This window comes from Hyperolius riggenbachi, chromosome 3, assembly GCF_040937935.1.
Source record: "Hyperolius riggenbachi isolate aHypRig1 chromosome 3, aHypRig1.pri, whole genome shotgun sequence".
NCBI lineage: Eukaryota > Metazoa > Chordata > Amphibia > Anura > Hyperoliidae > Hyperolius > Hyperolius riggenbachi.
Window position 1 is genome coordinate 87,518,199 of NC_090648.1, and position 19,060 is coordinate 87,537,258.

Consider the following 19,060-nt stretch of genomic DNA (forward strand, 5'->3'; position numbering starts at 1 on the left):
CACCTTATGCATCAGAACAATTTTCACCTCCCATTCATTTGCTAATAACTTTATCACTACTTATCACAAGTTATTGATCTATATCTTGTTTTTTCCGCCACTAATTAGGCTTTCTTTGGGTGCTTTGGGTGGTACATTTTGCTAAGAATTATTTTTTTATAAATGCATTTTAACAGGAATATTAAGAAAAAATTTAAAAAAAACATTTATTTCTAAGTTTTCGGCCATTATAGCTTTAAAATAATACATGCTACCATAATTAAAACCTATGTATTTTATTTGCCCGTTTGTCTCGGTTATCACACCATTTAAATTTTGTCCCTATCACAATGTATGGCGCCAATAATTTATTTGGAAATAAAGGTGCATTTTTTCAGTTTTGCGTCCATCACTATTTACAAGCTTATAATTTAAAAATTGTTCGTAGTATACCCCGTCACATGCATATTTAAAAAGTTCAGACCCTTAGGTAAATATTTATGGGTTTGGTTTTTTTTTTTATTGTAATTTTTTTTTTCATTAAAAAATTTATTTGGGTAATTTTTTGGTGTTGGGAAATAAACAGTTAATTTTTAATGTTACAATATGTGTAAAATGGTATGTAACATGTTTGTAGATGTAGTTTTACTATTTGGCCACAAGATGGCCACCTTGAGTTTTTTTTCTCCTTGTGCCTCGCTAATCGGAAGCACAAGGAGGACGAGGAAACTTTTTTTTTGCAGAAAGACTGAAGCCTCTAGTAAGAGAGCTTTGGTTTTCCTGCTGGGGACACGGATCGGTGATCGGGAACCATGTTCCCGTTCACTGATCCCAGGGCTACTGGGGGACAGCAGGGGGGGGGTCGTCCGCGATCAGGCGCGGGAACACGCCGAAGTGCGGCACCGTAACAGAGCAGCCGCCTGGATGTGAGGATCACGTCCGGGCGGATGAAATGGTTAAGTAGTCACAGACCTCCATAAAATAATTAAGTAGTCAGGTGCCTTACAATGAACAAAATAAATAGCCAGGTGTATCAAAATAAAATAATTTAGTAGCCAAATGGGCCCTGTATACATAAATTAAGTAGCCATGTTCCCCAGAAAACAGAATTAAGTAGCATTGTGCCGATATATATCAGTATTATTTACGCAGCTATAAGTGTCCCCTGCATAGGTAGTTAGATATAGGTGTGAAAAACCAACACCTTACTCAGGCATTTGTCTGGATGTTATGGGGTGACAGTGCAGGGCCCAGAGTGCTGACTAGTTTCGCCGCGTGAACGGTGTCATCAGAGCTGCCATGATATAGGTGTCCCCAGTATAGGTAGCCAGGTAGGTGTCTCCAGTTTAGGTAGCCAGGTCTATAGGTATCCCCAGTTTAGTTAGCCAGGTCTATAGAGGTCCTCAGTATAGGTAGTCAGGTCGGTAGGTGTCCCCAGTTTAGTTAGCCACATCTATAGGTGTCCCCAGTTTACATAGCCAGGTGTATAGGTGTCCCCAGTTTAGGTAGCCAGGTGTATAGGTGTCCCCAGTATAGGTAGCCAGGTCTATAGGTGTCCCCAGTTTAGGTAGCCAATTCTATAGGTGTCCCCAGTGTACAGGTAGCCAGGTCTATAGGTGTCCCCAGTTTAGTTAGCCAGGTCTATAGGTGCCCCCAGTTTAGCCAGGTCTATAGGTGTCTTCAGTTTAGCCAGGTCTATAGGTGTCCCCAAACAGTTTAGCCAGGACTATAGGTGTCCTCAGTTTAGCCAGGTCTATAGGTGTCCCCAGACAAGGCAGCCTGGAAGGAGGAGCAGTGGCGGGCACAGAGCAGCGGGGAGGGGGGCAGTCCCACCCCCTTCGCCGCTCCCCCCTCCAAGATAGAATGTACAGGCAGCAGCGGGCAGCAGTGGGTGGGCAACAACATACAACTTACTACGTCTTCCTGCATGATCCCGCTCTGCCTGCCGCCGCTCTGGTCTGGTCTTCTCTGGTGTCCAATCACACTCTCACTGTGCTTCCTGTGAGAGCGTGATTGGACAGCAGAGAAGACCAGACCAGAGAAGCGGCAGGCAGAGCGGGATCATGCAGGAAGACGTAGTAAGTTGTATGTTGATGGCCACCTGCTGCCAAGGGGGGGGGGCTCCCAGGTGAGGGAGGGGGGAGACTGCCCCCCCTTCTCGCTGCTCTGTGCCTGCCGCTGCTCCTCCTTCCTGCACTGTGCCCCCTCCTTCAGTGCTCAGGGCCCCCGGGGACCATTAAAAGGGAGGACTGCCATGCAGAATCCTGAGCTCCCGCCGGCACTGTCCAACGCTGCTCTTGCATAACCCCTTTTCGTTACTTACATTATTTTTAAGTTTGGAAAAACGTGTGAAATAAGTTCTTCCTCTGTCATCACTGGATGTCAAAAATCATTGGTAAATTGAATTTTACCATCTATGTCAGTTTCTATTCAAACCTATCCAATATGCTGCAGCTTAGTTGCATAGGCACCTGATTCTAAATCATTGAAAAGTTGGACACGCATGTTGCACGTAAGATGGAGCTTTTCTACACTGGTCTAGAGTGGCGACGCCTTGAGACACACATTCATTTCATCTGCCAGTGTACCCCTTTCAATGACTGTGTTTGCCTGAAATCGCCTGCGAGCAAAACTACACCTCCCATCAGAGCCTGGTTGCCCCGGATATTTTGCATGCTGCAGTTCAACGCCTCTATCGCGCGCTTGTGCAACTTAGTGCACACATCCCACACAATTTACGTGCACTGTTACATATCTACTAAGAACTGGTGCCCGAAGTTGCCTGCAGCACAGCAGCAGATTAAAAAACACTTCAGGACCACAGGCCACTGCAGCTGTTAGGCCTTGCTGCAGGGCCGCACAACTCAGCACACAAGTGATTCCCCCCCCCCCTGCTCTCTGTATGCTGAAAGCCACTCCATTATGCTCTGTGTTATTGCCCCCCCCCCTCACCACCCCATAGCAACTCTACATGTCACGCTTGTATATCCGAGCAGCATGTCTATACAGCACAAGCTACAGCCATCTCTGAGAGCATTCCTCTCCTTACCCCGGATGCTGGAAGCCACTCCATTATGCACTATGCTATTGCCCCTCTTTACTACCCCATACCAACTGTACATGTCACGCTTGTATATCCGATCAACGTGTCTATACAGCGCTTGTTACAGCCAACTCTGAGAGCATTCCACTCCTTACCCTGGATGCTGGAAGCCACTTCATCATGCGCTGTGCTATTGCCCCTCCTCACCACCCCATAGCAACTGTACATGTCACGCTTGTATATCCAAGCAATGTGTCTATACAGCGCTCGTTTCCCACAGTGCTGCCCCCAGGATCAAGCTCGATCGTGATGGGCAACACAAACCTTGCATGTGAACGCATCTTTAGATGTATTTGCTTGAAACCTTCCTAGAAAGATTGCATTCATTATAATTACATTAGATTTTCCTATACCTTTTGTTACATAAAGTATTCTCTTTGATTCTCACCCACACAGCTACTGAAGTTTTGTTTAAAACCAGGCAGACAGGAACAAGTATATGAGCCCAATGTATTTTCACAGGAACTGTTAGGACCACAAATCTCAGGCTCTTCTGCGCATTCATCTATATCTGGAAAGGAACAAAAAGTAATGTCTAAGTTCATATTGTACATACAGACCAGCACAACTATAATTTACGTTGACAATTGTTTGCAATAAGTATGTAGGATGCAATGCATTGGTATCCTACAGAAATAGATCGTTTTAGTAACTTATATGGCTAGAGAATTCTCATTTTCCAACTTTTTAGTTTATGAAAACTGATTGGTTTTTAAAAAGTGAGATTAAACAGCTTTAGATATTGGGCTCCTATTTATCCTTTAATTAGTTACTGCACCACATGCAGTATATCTACGCCCTGACAGACTTCATCTGAATTCCCAGGGACATAGAAATTGGTCTCCTGCCGTGATTGCCCGCAGCATATGTCAAAAGACGGACGGTTGGCAACCCTACTGTGTGGCAATCTAAATATACCTGAGTACAGAGCCGGGACAAGGTCCTCCAGCACCCAAGGCTGAGACACCAAAGTGCGCCCCTCTATCCCTCCCACCCCAGCCGTCACACACTGATTGCTATTGGACTAAGAGGCACCCTAGGTCCCCCAACCTCCCTAACACCTTAATGTCTAGTTATCTGGCTTGCAGTCACTGTCGTGCCTTTTCTTATTTCTCTCTGCTTCAATCACAATAGGGGAATGATAGCTGAGTGAGTTGTGCGCCCCCTCCTACACTGCACCCTGAGGCTGGAGCCTCTCTTTCCTCTGCCTCGGCCCGGCCCTGCCTGAGTATGCCTATGGAACTGCATTGTGTTATCTCATATGAGATTTACAAATGCACAGCACCTTAAAGGACAGGTGCGAGTTGTGACAGGTGTGCAGAATGCTCTAGGCCACATGAGTGCGATTGCGAGCGGCGCAGAAGATGCCGACCTGGCAAGGTTGGCTTCTGCAACGGAGGGGATTCTGGGACACCGGAGCTGTGAAGAGGGACAGACAGGCTGCCAGGGGCTGAATGAAAGCCCCAGGTAAGTAGAACCTTTTTGTTAACTCACACCTGTCTTTTTAAGTGTTAAGGAACGGAAAAGCCATGCTTGCTGTGTCTTGCAAGGAATACTAATTACAAGCTTACAGCAATGATTCAGTTTAAAAACAATATATTGTAAATCAGAGCCAGAATTAAAGAAAAAACATAGAAAATGAAACCCCTGAGGGCACCAGAGTGTGAACCCGGCAGGGTGGGAGTTTGCACAGCGCCCTATGGATACCCTATTCGGGATCTTTTATTGAAAGCAATATTTTTATCTTGGGGTACCCCGTAGTTCGGGTCACCGTTTGCAAGTTGATTTTATTCCATCTTTGAAAGGATTGTATTTGTATATCTACTGATTGAATTAAAACATCTACACTTAGATTGTTCTATCCCCTGATTTATTGCCCACACAACCCCACCTGTGAGTACTTGTTAGATACAAACTCAAGGAGAAGGGGAACCTCTGTTACTACCTTGATGAGAGAGGATTGGCAACTAAATTCAGATGATACTACACACGCTTGATTTATAACCTTAAAGTGACACTGGAGCGAAAAAAACACTGATGATATACTGTAATGAATTGGTTGTGTAGCATGGATAATTATTTGAACATTAGTAACAAAGAAAATAGTGTTATATTTTTATTTTCAGGTATATAGATTTTTTATTTATAACATTGCATCATTCTCTAATAATTACAGTTTTCACAATACACTCATCATTTTAAATGATTTTACAGAGCAGGCTAGTGACCCTTTGAACGTTTCTCTGCAGAAAAAAACATAAACAAAGAAGAAACAATGATAGACAGTTGAGATTAGTGCTTCAAAAGACAGTGCTGTCCATGACTTTATAAAGTCGCAGAGCTCACAGAAGCACTTTTGCATAGATAACAACTAAAGTTTCTTAACGCTTCCTGTACTGGAAACAATATGAGACTCTGTGCTGCTAATGTTCTATTTCTTAGCTGCACTACACATACAAATCATTATATCATAATTATTTTCACTTCAGATTCCCTTTAATACATGGGTTGTCATCACTCGGTAAGCCTTATGAGTTTCTATTTGTTTGCTGTTTTATAATATAGAGCTTTTGACTGAGGCTGAAATTTGAAGTACAATGATTCAGTTTGGTTGTAGATTTGTTTAGTATAGCACTGTAAATAGTTTACATCTCTGCTTACCTGAACAAGTGTTATTAGTTTTTTCATTGCTAGGGCAGAACTCCGCATCGGAAACCTCTGCTCTATGGAATCCTGCTTCACATGTACAAAAGTAACTTCCATCCGTGTTCTCGCAGCGTGTGTGCGCACCACAGTTGTGACCCAAGCTATTGCATTCATCAATATCTATCAGATTTGAAAAAAACCAAAGCAAAACAAAAAAATAAACAGTGAATTATTCAGGATACCCACTTTGACAGTAATTTTTCTAGTTTCAGTATCAGAAACACTATATATATATATATATATATATATATATATATATATATATATATATATATATATATATATTTATTTTTTATTTATTTATTTATTTTTTTATTTATTTTTTCTAGATATGTGGAGTTCTCCCACCAGAGCATTCTGGGAGACCATGTATATTTTCTGCTGGCTTTAGAACTCTCAGTAAACAGTAGTGGGAAGGTTAAGGAGAAACCATGACCAAAAATTGAACTTCATCCCAATCAGTAGCTGATACCCCCTTTCCCATGAGAAATCTTTTCCTTTTCTCAAACGGATCATCGGGGGGCTCTGTATGGCTGATGTTGTGGTGAAACCCCTCCCACAGTGTGATGTCAGGGCCAAGGTTCTGACATCACACTGTGGGAGCCTTGTTGCATTGTGAGAAATAACAACTGCTAAAAAAGCAAGCAACATCTCCTTCCACTGAAATCACCTGCCAGCAGTAAAAAGCATGCAGATCAGGTGCTCTGACTGAAGTCAGACTGGATTAGCTGCATGCTTGTTTCAGGGTGTGATTCAGCCACTATTGCAGTCACAGAGATCAGCTGGACTGCCAGGCAACTGGTATTGTTTACAGGAAACATCCATATCACTCTCAGTTAAGGTTCCCTTTAAGCAACCTAATGTTTCTATTGCATTGAGCATAAATAGTAAATGCTAGGCCAGCTTCAGTTAGTACTGTTGTGGTACAGTGGTTAGGGTGCTTGCCCACCACACAGTTAGACCTGGGTTTGATTCCCAGCTATGGTATGTAAACTGGTTTTTGAAATAGTATAATTCCCTGGCAGATGAGACCCTCTAATGAGTAGAAGGGTAGTGGGAGGAGGGAGGAAGTAGCAGCTGTCCCTTAACTAATTAGTGTAGGCAGACAAGTGAGTGAAATGGCATTAGGACCTTGGAGGGGGGGCGGGCCTCCAGCAGTGAGAGCAGTGTGTTTGGCAATAATGTGACTGCTGACTGTGATGTAGAGGGTCAAAGTTTTGCTCAATAGAGCATTATGGGGCGAATCGAACTTCCCCAAAAGTTAGCCTGGTGCAGGCGAACGCGAACCCCCAAAGTTCGCCTGGAACCATTCGCTACATCTCTAATGATAGGCATTCATAGCAAGTCGGCACAAAATTATGCAAACATTTCGCTAGATTGCGAAATCACCGTTCCTGATTACGTTTACAAATGAAATGAATTATGATTTTACCCACAGCTGCATTTTCAAATTTTAATAGTGAATTATGATGCAAAATTACAATTATGCACGATTTGTGCTCGTGAACACTAGCTTCATGTCCATTGGCACAGGCGATATGGAGCTGGAAGTATTACCTTGCTGGAGCCAAAAACATCTAACGCTAGAGTAGATTTGATCGTAACAAAATTTGGCCTGCACTCCAATGTTAAAATGAATCCCCAAAACAAATTACTATACTTGATTTGCAATGAGATATGCAACTTTACTTGTGAATCTAACGTTATTTAGGCATTAAAGTAAGAATTTTGATAATCTCTTCCACCTTAACTTTAGTAAAATGCTTGAAGAAATTAAAAGTAACTTGAATTTTTGGAATAAATCATGTAATAATATCCTAAGCAGAGTTGAAATCATAAAAATGTAAGGTTCTCCCTAAGTTATAATTTTTTTTTCAATGCCTACCTGTTGCCTTGCCATCTGCCTAGTTAAACCAAATTTTGTATAATATGGGTTGGAATTCTACTCTCCCCCTTATTAGAGCCAGATTAAGCCATGTACATCCAGAAATTAAACCCTGCCTTAGCCCTGATTAACCACTTGCCGACCGCGCACTCATAACGCACGTCGGCAAAGTGGTAGCGGCAGCACCAGCGACGCACATCTGCGTCGCCGGCTGCAGGTTAATTAATCAGGAAACAGCCACTCGCGCGAGCAGCTGCTTCCTGTCAATTCACGGCGGGGGGCTCCGTGAATAGCCTGCGGGCCGCCGATCGCGGCTCGCAGGCTAAATATAAACACAAGCGGAAATAATCTGCTTTGTTTACATTTGTACAACGCTGCTAACAGTAGCAGCGTTGTACCAGATCAGCGATCCCCGGCCAATCAGCGGCCGGGGATCGCTGTCACATGACAGGCAGGAGCCTGTTAGAGGCTGCACAGGACAGATCCGTACCTGTGCAGCCTCCGATCTCCGGGGAAGGGAGGGAGGAGAGGGAGAGGGGGAATCCTGCGGTGGAAAGGGCTTTGAGGTGCCCCCCCGCCACCCACACGCAGGCAGGAGAGATCAGACCCCCCCAGCACATCATCCCCCTAGTGAGGAAAAAAGGGGGCGATCTGGTCGCTCTGCCTGGTGTTTGATCTGTGCTGGGGGCTGAAGAGCCCATCCAGCACAGATCTCAGTAATCAGCGCTGCCGCTGGTCCTTAAGGGGGGGGGGGGGGGGTAAAGGCTGGGTCCTCAGGTGGTTAAGAAGAGCTTGTCAAAAAGAAAAAAAACACTCCTCTCACCTCAAATAACTGATGCTATTGTTTATGCGCCTGTTTTCCTTTTTCCTGGGTTGTTCGCTTTTAATAAATAATTAAGAAACTAAGAGAATGCTATACTTCACTTCTGGTAGGTTTTCTCTTTTTTTTTTCCTGGGGGGGTGGGGGGGGGGGGCAAACTGTGTGCAACATTTCAATCTGGAACTCTGCAGAACCAGCTATGAAGTGTGTTCACCAATTCACCTCCTTCCTTTTCTTTTCCTTTTCCTTCTACCCCCCTTTCCTCTTCTTCATCTTCCCCATTATCAATTTCCCATCTTGTTTTCCCTTCATCCCCTTTTTCACAGGCCACTTAGTACTTTAGCTATGGGCTCCACCCAATGTTGGTTGCCTTAGTTCTATTTAATACTTACCTGTACATGCCTGAAGGCTCTGATTGTAGGAGTATCCATCCATGCAGGGACATCGGGGTAGAAAATAGGCACAAAAGTCAAAGTCGAAGCAGGCCATATCATTCCATGGTATTCCATCTGCAATATCAGAATGAAAATATTACTTCCCAGGTAATGTGCTTTTGCTAGCATCGTTTATGTTGTATTATAAAGGCACCACTTTTGTTTTAGTGAAATATATGCCTTAAGGTGGCCACACACCATACCATTTTTTAAATATCTTTTCAATTTAAGAATTGCAATCAATTTTTCTGACTAATTGTAACATTTCAAAAATATGACCAATATACCACACACCTATGTTCAATTTTTCCCCAATTATGATAAAAATGATTGGAAACTCTGAGAAAATTGCTAGGGTGCGTATATTAATAAATTGACAATCTAACACACACCATACAATGTTTAGAAAGATTGAAGTAAAATATCTGGCATTGCGGATCAATCAAAATTGAAGAAAACGGGAAATCCATTCAGTCGAATGAAAAAAAGCTTTCGTTTTTTTCTGGAGATCCGATCGTTTTTATCGAATTGCCGTAAAATCGGATCATTTTATTGTATCGTGTGTGGCCACCTTAATGTTCACCCACAATCTCACAACCACATCTTCTTTTCATTATGGCATTCATAATAGCGTGCTGCTCGTGCTAAGCATTTCCCTCCTGTACATTGTCCAAGGCAGTGATGATTGTAATCAGCTCATTACGATTATGCAAAATTTTGCGTGAATTTTTGTAATTATGCCTATATGTCATTACAAACTGTTCATTCAATTGATTTTGTATAATTGTTCATAATTATGCAATTGTGCCGACATTGGCAGCGAATAGCAAAGCCCCCATACATGCTATTGCTATCAAAATTGCTACATATGTTAAAGGGGAACTGAAGAGAGAGGTACATGGAGGCTGTCATGTTTATTTCCTTTTAATCAATACCAGTTGCCTGGCAGCCCTGCTGGTCTATTTCTCTGCAGTAGTATCTGATTAAAACCAGAAACAAGCATGCAGCTAGTCTTGTCAGATCTGACTTTAAAGTCTGAACCACTGAAACACCTGATCTGCTGCATGCTTGTTCAGGGGCTATGGCTAATAGTATTAGAGGCAGAGGATCAGCAGGGCTGCCAGGCAACTGGTATTGTCTAAAAGGAAATAAACATGACAGCCTCCATATACCTCTCTCTTCAGTTCCCCTTTAAGGAGAATAGTGGGTACAATAATTTTTCAAAAAGACCTTGCCGTTTTTGAGAAAATTGACTTTAAAAATGCACAGAAAAATTGTTTTAAAACTCAGAAAAATGAATGTTTAAAAACCATTTTTCTTTTATATTTTCTTAATCAATTTCCTCAAAAACTATAAGGTCTTTTTGAACAGTTTTTTTTACTTGCACCCAGTACTTTGCTTAATATTTGCAGCAATTTTGGTAGCAATATTATAATAATGTTAACATTATTAATAATAATATTAAGATTAATATACAATACAAATTATGCGTAAATTCATGCGTAATTACGAATGCTAAAAATTACATATGAAATTAATTACACTTTTTTTGCATTACAATTACGATGCGTATTTGCGAAATTATGATGTGTAATATGCATAGGCATAATTTCTGCTCATCACTAGTCCAAGGTGCCTACAGGAATCCTAGCAATGCCCTACATTAGCCACAAATAGAGTTGGGCCGAACGGTTCCATGCGAACTTCAGTGGTTCGCGTTCGCGTCCCGCAGGCGAAGTTTTGCGGAAGTTCGGTTTGCCCCATAATGCACCATGAGGGTCAACTTTGACCTTCTACATCACAGTCAGCAGGCCCAGTGTAGCCAATTAGGCTACACTAGCCCCTGGAGCCACTCCCCCCCTAATAAAATGCAGGCAGCGGCGGCCATTACGCTCACTCGTGTGCCTGCGTTAGTGAGAGTAGGGTGAGCTGCTGCAGACTGTCTCTCATAGGGAAAGATTAGTTAGGCTTAGCTTGTTCCTGGCTGCATACCTGTTCTGTTCAGTGAGCCCACCATACCTGTTCTGTTCAGTGAGCCCACTGGATACCTGCATACCTGTTCAGTGAACCTGCCACTGCATACCTGTTCTGTGAACCCACCACTGCATACCTGTTCTGTGAACCCACCACTGCATACCTGTTCAGTGAACCCACCACTGCATACCTGTTCAGTGAACCCACCACTGCATACCTGCTCAGTGAACCTGCCACTGCATACCTGTACTGTTCAGTGAACCCGCCACTGCATACCTGTTCTGTTCAGTGAACCCGCCACTGTATTCCTGTTCAGTGAACCCGCCACTGCATACCTGTACTGTTCAGTGAACCCGCCACTGCATACCTGTTCTGTTCAGTGAACCCGCCACTGTATACCTGTTCAGTGAACCTGCCACTGCATACCTGTTCTGTGAACCCACCACTGCATACCTGTTGTGTTCAGTGAACCCGCCACTGTATACCTGTTCAGTGAACCTGCCACTGCATACCTGTTCTGTGAACCCGCCACTGTATACCTGTTCTGTTCAGTGAACCCGCCACTGTATACCTGTTCTGTTCAGTGAACCCGCCACTGTATACCTGTTCAGCGAACCTGCCACTGCATACCTGTTCTGTGAACCTGCCACTGTATACCTGTTCTGTTCAGTGAACCCGCCACTGTATACCTGTTCTGTTCAGTGAACCCGCCACTGTATACCTGTTCAGTGAACCTGCCACTGCATACCTGTTCTGTGAACCCACCACTGCATACCTGTTCTGTTCAGTGAACCCGCCACTGTATTCCTGTTCAGTGAACCCGCCACTGCATACCTGTTGTGTTCAGTGACCCCAGCAGCCAGGCGACCATATGGGCTGTAAAGCCACCAAAACCTGCACTCTCGCCATGGTGCGCACCAGTCCAGCACGGCCGTCACTACACAAACAGCTGTTTGCGGTGCGTTACACAGTGAGTTGGTGTGTCAGTGTGAAGCAGTACCTTAATTACACTACCTGATTGATCTATACACATGCAAGATGTTTTAAAGCACTTTAGGCCTGTCATTTAGCATTCAATGTGATTTCTGCCCTTAAAACGCTGCTTTGCGTCAAATCCAGGTTTTTCCCGGGGACTTTTGGCATGTATCCCACTCCTCCACCTGGGGGTCCAGGTGTTAGACCCCTTGAAACATCTTTTCCATCACTTTTGTGGCCAGCATAATTTTTTTTTTTTAAGTTCGCATCCCCATTGAAGTCTATTGCGGTTCGCTAACTTTTCCGCGAACCGAACCTTCCGCGGAAGTTCGCGAACCTAAAATCGGAGGTTCGGCCCCACTCTAGCCCACAGGTAGAGATACAGTATGTTAGAGCTGAAGGATAAATAGGCTTTGCTTTGGGAGGGGCTAAGGGTTAGCCACTGATAACCTACAATATATTTTCTTGCTGTGCTTGTGCCAGTGTAATGTCTGATTGCGCTGCCCGGAAGCTCCCTTCCACACTGAGTAGCACGCATGCTCAGTGTGAAGTTAATGATGCTGCTGGAGGTAAAATACTAAATATCTTCACTTCCACACCTCTTACACTCCCCAAATTTTCAGGGTAGGGGGGGGGGGGGGGACCGCCTCAAACGACCTCTATTCCAAATTGCAGCCCCCGAGACCCGCTGGTTCAGGAGATAGATTACAGAAACCTATCTCGGGAACCAGCGGGTCTCGGGGGCTGCAATTTGGCATAGAGGTCATTCTGGGGGTTGCCTCCCTACCCTGAAAATTTGGGGAGTGTAAGAAGTGTGGGTGCGGAGATATTTAGTATTTTACCACCAGCATCATTCAATAGGAAATGTGGCCACACAGTCTCCTACTGCGCATGCGGGTGTAATGATCCGCTCAGCTGGCTGCACAGGCAGACAGCTGTTTGACCTTTCCTCAAGTCTGTGGGCTGCAGGTCTCTGGAAGAGAGACCTGTCTTCACTTTGCAAGTTTCAGACCTGCTCTGCTGCTGAGGAATTTGCATACATTTGTCATGCAAATTGCATAGCTGCCTCCCTTGAAGGCTTGCAGTATAAATACCATGTGATCCCACAATCCTTGGCTGGTCATGATGGTTTGTTACCACTTAAACACTCCTTGAGTGTCAGCCTTGCTATTGTTTGCTAAATATTATCTTAGAGTAATTCCTGGGGACTGCACTAGGCAATCCTTCTAGTGCAGTCAGGTTGTATTATCTGTATTGCCTGTCTTGTCTTGTCCTTGCGATTGCACTGTCGCCAGCGGTTGGCGATGGTGAATAGTTTGGTCCAGTACCTGGATCACACTTGCTCTAGCGGTAGTGGCAGTGGATCTCTCTAGTCTATGTCTTGGAGTTTTACCGTAGCTGCGGTTGCTACTGGTTGCTCCTTCTGTCTGTCTTGCCGTGTGGATCGCACTTGCTCTGGCGGTAAGAGCAGTGGATCAGCTAGCTCTGTTTCTGTACTTGGATCACACTTGCTCTGGTGGAAAAGAGCAGTGGATCCTACTAGCTCCGTTTCTGTACTTAGATCACACTTGCTCTGGTGGAAAAGAGCAGTGGATCCTGCTAGCTCTGTTTCTCTGCTTGGATCACACTTGCTCTGGCGGAAAGAGCAGTGGATCCTTCCTGTCCTATCCCTGAACCCGGATCGCACTCACTCTGGCGGAAGAGCGGTGGATCGTATCTGACCTATTCCTGTTTTCCATTCGTCTGTCTGTCTGGAGCAAACGCTTGCGGTTGTCTGCGGTAGGCAGCCGTTTAGCAAGCGTTCCTGTTATTTGTCCATTTGTGTTCATTCGTTATTCAGGGTGGCGTGCTTGTCTCTGTTGCGCTTAACGTGCGGTGACCGGGTTTAGGTATTGCGTTTGTTATTTTTGTTGACATTCTCATTGTATGATATGCTGTGCCTTTCTCTCTGCTCCTGTGTTTAACCTTTGCTCTGTCTTGTGTCACTTTTGGCAATCGCCACTCTTGCGATTGCGTTCCTACTTTGTTTCTGCTGTTGTGTGTGCACCGTCGCTGGTTGGCGACTAGATTGGTGCACACACATGCATTCTGTCCCTGTGCTCATTCTCATTGGCAATCGCATCTCTTGCGATTGCGTTCTCACTTGGTTTCCACTGTTGTGTGTTCGCCGTCGCTGGTTGGCGACTAGATTGGTGGACATACATACATTCCTTCTCTGTGCTTATTCAGTCTTGTGTCGCTGTTAGCAATTGCCATCTCTTGTGATTGCTTTCCGACCTGGTCTTCACGGTTGTGTGTTCATCGTCGCTCTGGCGACTAGATTGGTGGACGCACATACACCCTGTCTCTGTGCTCTCTCTCTTTAAGGGCTATATTGGCCTGCATTGCTTCCCCTCATATAATTCCTATCTGGCATCTGTGGCTGGGCAGAGAATCTGTTCCTCTGCACTCCACAGCTCCATCTGCCGGCAAGAATTCCCCTCTACAGGTGCATAGCACCATTGCTGGGTTCTCTCAGATTATACGCTTGTGAAGGATTTCCGCAGTGTCAGCGCACATCCTGTGCGCTGACCACGGGAATAATTCCACAATCGTTACAGCGGGGCAGCGCAAATCAACAGGCAGCGTAATCAGACACAACACTCGCGTGTGGCTGTCCATATGAGCATTTGCTGTCAGAGAGGTTGCCAGACAGTCATGAACCATGTGGTTACCCACAGTTCAGATCCTCTGCTAGTACTCTGGTCATGTATTGAAACTCATATGGCAGCCATCAGCAGCTGACAGCCAGGGAACAAGAAGTGAATCCACCCCCTGTCAATCAATCACCCATTTAATCAAAGCCTTTATGTTGCACAAAAAGGCTGCATAATAATAACCAGTAAAATACAGCATTCTGTCAAATGCCTGTGCTCAGGAAATGTCTTACCAGGATCCCAAGTTCTGCATTCCATGTCATCCTGGCTCATCACTGAGGTGCAATGATCTGCATCCAGATAAAAATAATTATTACTTGTTTGGCTAATTACACAATAAAATGCAGTACAAAGTTATTATAGCACAACTGTCTATGAATGACTTGCAGGTATGTATTAGTGGTGGATTCATTTGTAGGTTTTCTTTTTCTTTTCTTTATTTTTAATTCAGCCAGGCCGATTTGCAGTAATTTTTGGTCAGCAGTGTAAGCATTAAAGAGAACCTGTGATGAAGACAGCACAAGAGTTTATACACTATCAAACTTCTGGTGCATTTCCTGATTATTTCATGACTCGACTATTGCAACTTTCTGCTCTGTGGCCTCCTCGCCAACCTTCTAGCCCCACTACAGCCCATCATGAACTCTGCTGCATCCACCTCTCCTCCCGCTTCTCCAGCTCTACCCCCCCCCCCCTGTCGGTCTCTTCACTGGCTGCCAGTTACACCTCATCCACCTCTCCTCCTGCTTCTCCAGCCCTATCCCCCTCTGACAGACTTTTCACTGGCTGCCAGTTACACAAAGGCTATAGTATAAAATCCTGACGCCCTACAAAGCTCTCCACAGTCTAGCTCCTTCTTATCTAAATAAAGTTATTTCCAGATACCATCCTACACGCAATCTCTGTTCTACAATATCCTCCTGTTTTCTTCTCTGGTCACCTCTGCTCACTCCCACTTACAAGACTTTTCTCAATCCTCTCCCCTCCTCTGGAACACCCTCCCTCAACACATCCGCCACTCACCCATACTTACCCTTTTTAAGCGCAACCTGAATACTCACCTCTTCAACTGACCACCACTGACCACCAATTTTACCATCTCCTACTCAGCTTCCCCTCACTTACTCTCCTATTCCGTAAACCTTTAGACTGTAAGGCCTTTTGGCCAGGGCTATCTTCCCCTTTTGTCTCACAATGCTGTGTAATGTTTGTGCATACCTCCTACCCCTGTGGAAAAAAATCTGTAGTTGAAAGCACCAACCATTGTCTTGTTATACACTGCATTTTGTTGTACAGAGCCACAGATCATGCTGGCGCTACATGAATCAATAATAATGTACTTACATGAGGCTTCTTCCATCCACCTGTAGTCCATGGGCTCCCTCAATTTCTTTCTAGTCCCGTCCGTTCTCCCACAGTAGGCCTTGGTAAACTCCTCGACTTAGGAGACTACTGCACATGTGTGGCCCTGGCCATACGCCTCCTTGGTCATGCTCTTGTGGTCGGAAGTGTTTTGAGCCTGTGCAGTTAAAAGCTTAAACTAAATGCATAGGCACAGAATGCTTCCAACCACAGGAGTGCGACCAAGGAGGGGCATGGCAAGGGCTGAGCAGTTGTACTGGTCACTGACTATTGGTGCTAACAGCAGGAGAATGGTGGAGACCAAACTGACACCCCGAGGGAGCCCATGGACTACAGGGGGCTGGAGGAACACTTAGATAAGTATAACTCCTTGTGTTGTCTTTGTCACAGGTTTACTTTATCATGCTAAACATTAGAGATGGCTCGAACCTCCGATTTTTGGTTCGCGAACCTCGAACGTGAACTTCTGCAAAAGTTCGGGTTCGCGCGAACTTTCAAACCCGCCATAGACTTCAATGGGAAGGTGAACTTTGAAAATTACAAACATTTATGCTGGCCACAAAAGTAATGGAAAAGATGTTTCAAGGAGTCAATCACCTAGAGGGGGGCATGGCGGAGTGGGATACACACCAAAAGTCCCGGGGAAAAATCAGGATTTGACGCACAGCAGCGTTTTAAGGGCAGAAATCACATTGCATGCTAAATTGGAGGCCTAAAGTGCTTTAAAACATCTTGCATGTGTATACATCAATCAGATAGGTAATTAGTGTACTGCTTCACACTGACAGACCAATTCACTGTGTAATGCACTGCAAACAGCTGTTTGTGTAGTAACAGCCGTGCTGGACTGGTGCGCACCATGGTGAGATTGCTCTTCCTCAGTGATATCAGGTAATGTCTGACTGCCTTATCAACTTTCGATGGTTCTTTCTCTACCATTGTTAAAGCTTACATCTATTTTTTTAAATTACTTTTTCTGCTGGCTGTTCAGTACCTTCAATGAGAATCTGTTATGGAGGGCAAGTCTGCCATTCATTCAACTGTGTGATAAACTTTCCATATTACTTTCTCAGTACCATGGTGACCACGGGTAATGGCCAGGGAATCAGGATTCTATTCCGGTGCGGAGTGGGAGCCTGAGAAACGGCTACCACCACACATCCAAGAAAGGATGTGCTGTATAAGTAATGTACCTGCCCTGACAGTGCTTTGCAGACCAGGCATCTGTGGTCAGATGGATCTTTGACCCAACGCTGTGTGTCAGTGAATGATATCACTTGCCTTTCAACATCACGGTACAGTTTGGGTATCGCCTTTTTAGAAAAATAAGGCGTTACCACTGCGGTGTCCCAATCGCCACAAATTTTCGGAAGGCCTCAGAGTCCACCAGCTGGTATGGTAACAGCTGGCAAGCTAACAGTTCCGTCAAGCCAGCTGTCAGATGCCGGGCAAGGGGGTGACTGGCAGATATTGGCTTCTTCCACTCAAAGATTTCCCTCACGAACACCTGACTGCTGCTGTGGGCAGAGGAGCAGGAACGGCTACCACCACACATCCAAGAAAGGCAGCAGGCACGGCACGCACGTCCCGACTCAGGGAGGTAGTGACGAAAAATAACAATACAGGAGGACTCTTTCGAGGCCCTGCTTTATATGAGACGAATGAACTTTAAATCCTTTAACAACAATCTTTTATGGAGGGCAAGTCTGCCATCCATTTAAGTGAAAGGTATGCACTGACTGCCAGGTATAATATAATGTGCAGTCACAGATGCAGTGAAAGGTATGCACTGACTGGTATAATAATACAATGTGCAGTCACACAGATGCAGTGAAAGGTATGCAGTGACTGCAAACAGCTTTTTGTGTAGTGATGGCCGTTCTGGACTGGTGTGCACCGAGGCGAGAGTGCGGGTGATGGCGGCTTTTCAGCCCATATGGTCGGGCTGAGGTAGCTCAATGACAGAACAACAGTGACCGTCCAGCTGATCGCATTTGGTCTGTCCACAATGAAGCAACGACCTTATTATCTTGGGTGTGCCCCCCCCCCCAGACACTCATAGCTGGCGGTCATTGCTTCATTGTAATACGCAAGCCCCTTCACCGCGGCAAGGTAACGATCATGAAAGGGAATTGACACATGTACATGCCTTTTGTTTTGTTGTTGCAGCTGCAGTGCAGCCAGAAAAAATAGGCAGGCATGTACAAACACCAGAAAAAATTGTTATTGGTTTGGTTAGCGGTTCCGTGCGGAAGCTGATGAAGATGAGGTGTTCTGTGTTAAATAGTCAACTACGTCCTGTCAATCTTGGGGGTTGATGGCATGTGCCTTCTGCACACTGTACCTTGGTCCAGGGCCGCACGAAATCACGACAGCACAACCTCAAACAGACCTGCCGGTTGGCCTGCCTCTGCCTCTGCCTGTTTTGCCCATATTGGGGGGATGAAGTGAAAGGTATGCACTGACTTGACTAATACAATGTGCAGTCACGTAGGTGCACTGAACAGGTATGCAGTGACTGGTATCAATACAATGTGCAGCTGTCACACACACAGGTACCGTGAACAGGTATGCAGTGACTAGTATTACAAATGTGCAGCTGTCACACACACAGGTACCCTGAACGGGTATGCAGTGACTGGTATTACAAATGTGCAGCTGTCACACACACAGGTACCGTGAACAGGTATGCACTGACTGTTATTACAAATGTGCAGCTTTCAAACACACAGGTACCGTGAACAGGTATGCAGTGACTAGTATTACAAATGTGCAGCTGTCACACACACAGGAACTGTGAACAGATAGTGACTGCTATATAATATAACACTGCATGCTGTCACGCAGGTGCACTGAACAGGTATGCAGTGACTGATATCAATACAATGTGCAGCTGTCACACACACAGGTACCCTGAACAGGTATGCAGTGACTGGTATTACAAATGTGCAGCTTTCAAACACACAGGTACCGTGAACAGGTATGCAGTGACTAGTATTACAAATGTGCAGCTGTCACACACACAGGAACTGTGAACAGATAGTGACTGCTATATAATATAACACTGCATGCTGTCACGCAGGTGCACTGAACAGGTATGCAGTGACTGATATCAATACAATGTGC

General features: G+C 44.9%; 1 protein-coding gene across 3 annotated transcripts in view; it reads right to left on the reverse strand.

Moving 5' to 3' along the window:
* The window catches only part of LOC137562807 (adhesion G protein-coupled receptor E2-like), a 146,602-nt gene that overhangs the window by 80,838 nt on the left and 46,704 nt on the right, over positions 1-19,060 (reverse strand). For 2 of the 3 annotated variants that reach the window (XM_068274513.1, XM_068274514.1), the window contains 4 exons: positions 14,806-14,862; positions 8,886-9,002; positions 5,744-5,908; positions 3,471-3,593 (listed from right to left, as the gene is read on the reverse strand). In XM_068274513.1, coding sequence (XP_068130614.1) covers positions 3,471-3,593; positions 5,744-5,908; positions 8,886-9,002; positions 14,806-14,845 — 445 coding nt within the window. In that variant the 5' untranslated portion in view covers positions 14,846-14,862. The remainder of the gene's footprint in view (positions 1-3,470; positions 3,594-5,743; positions 5,909-8,885; positions 9,003-14,805; positions 14,863-19,060) is intronic. The other variant, XM_068274515.1, reaches the window with a different exon arrangement.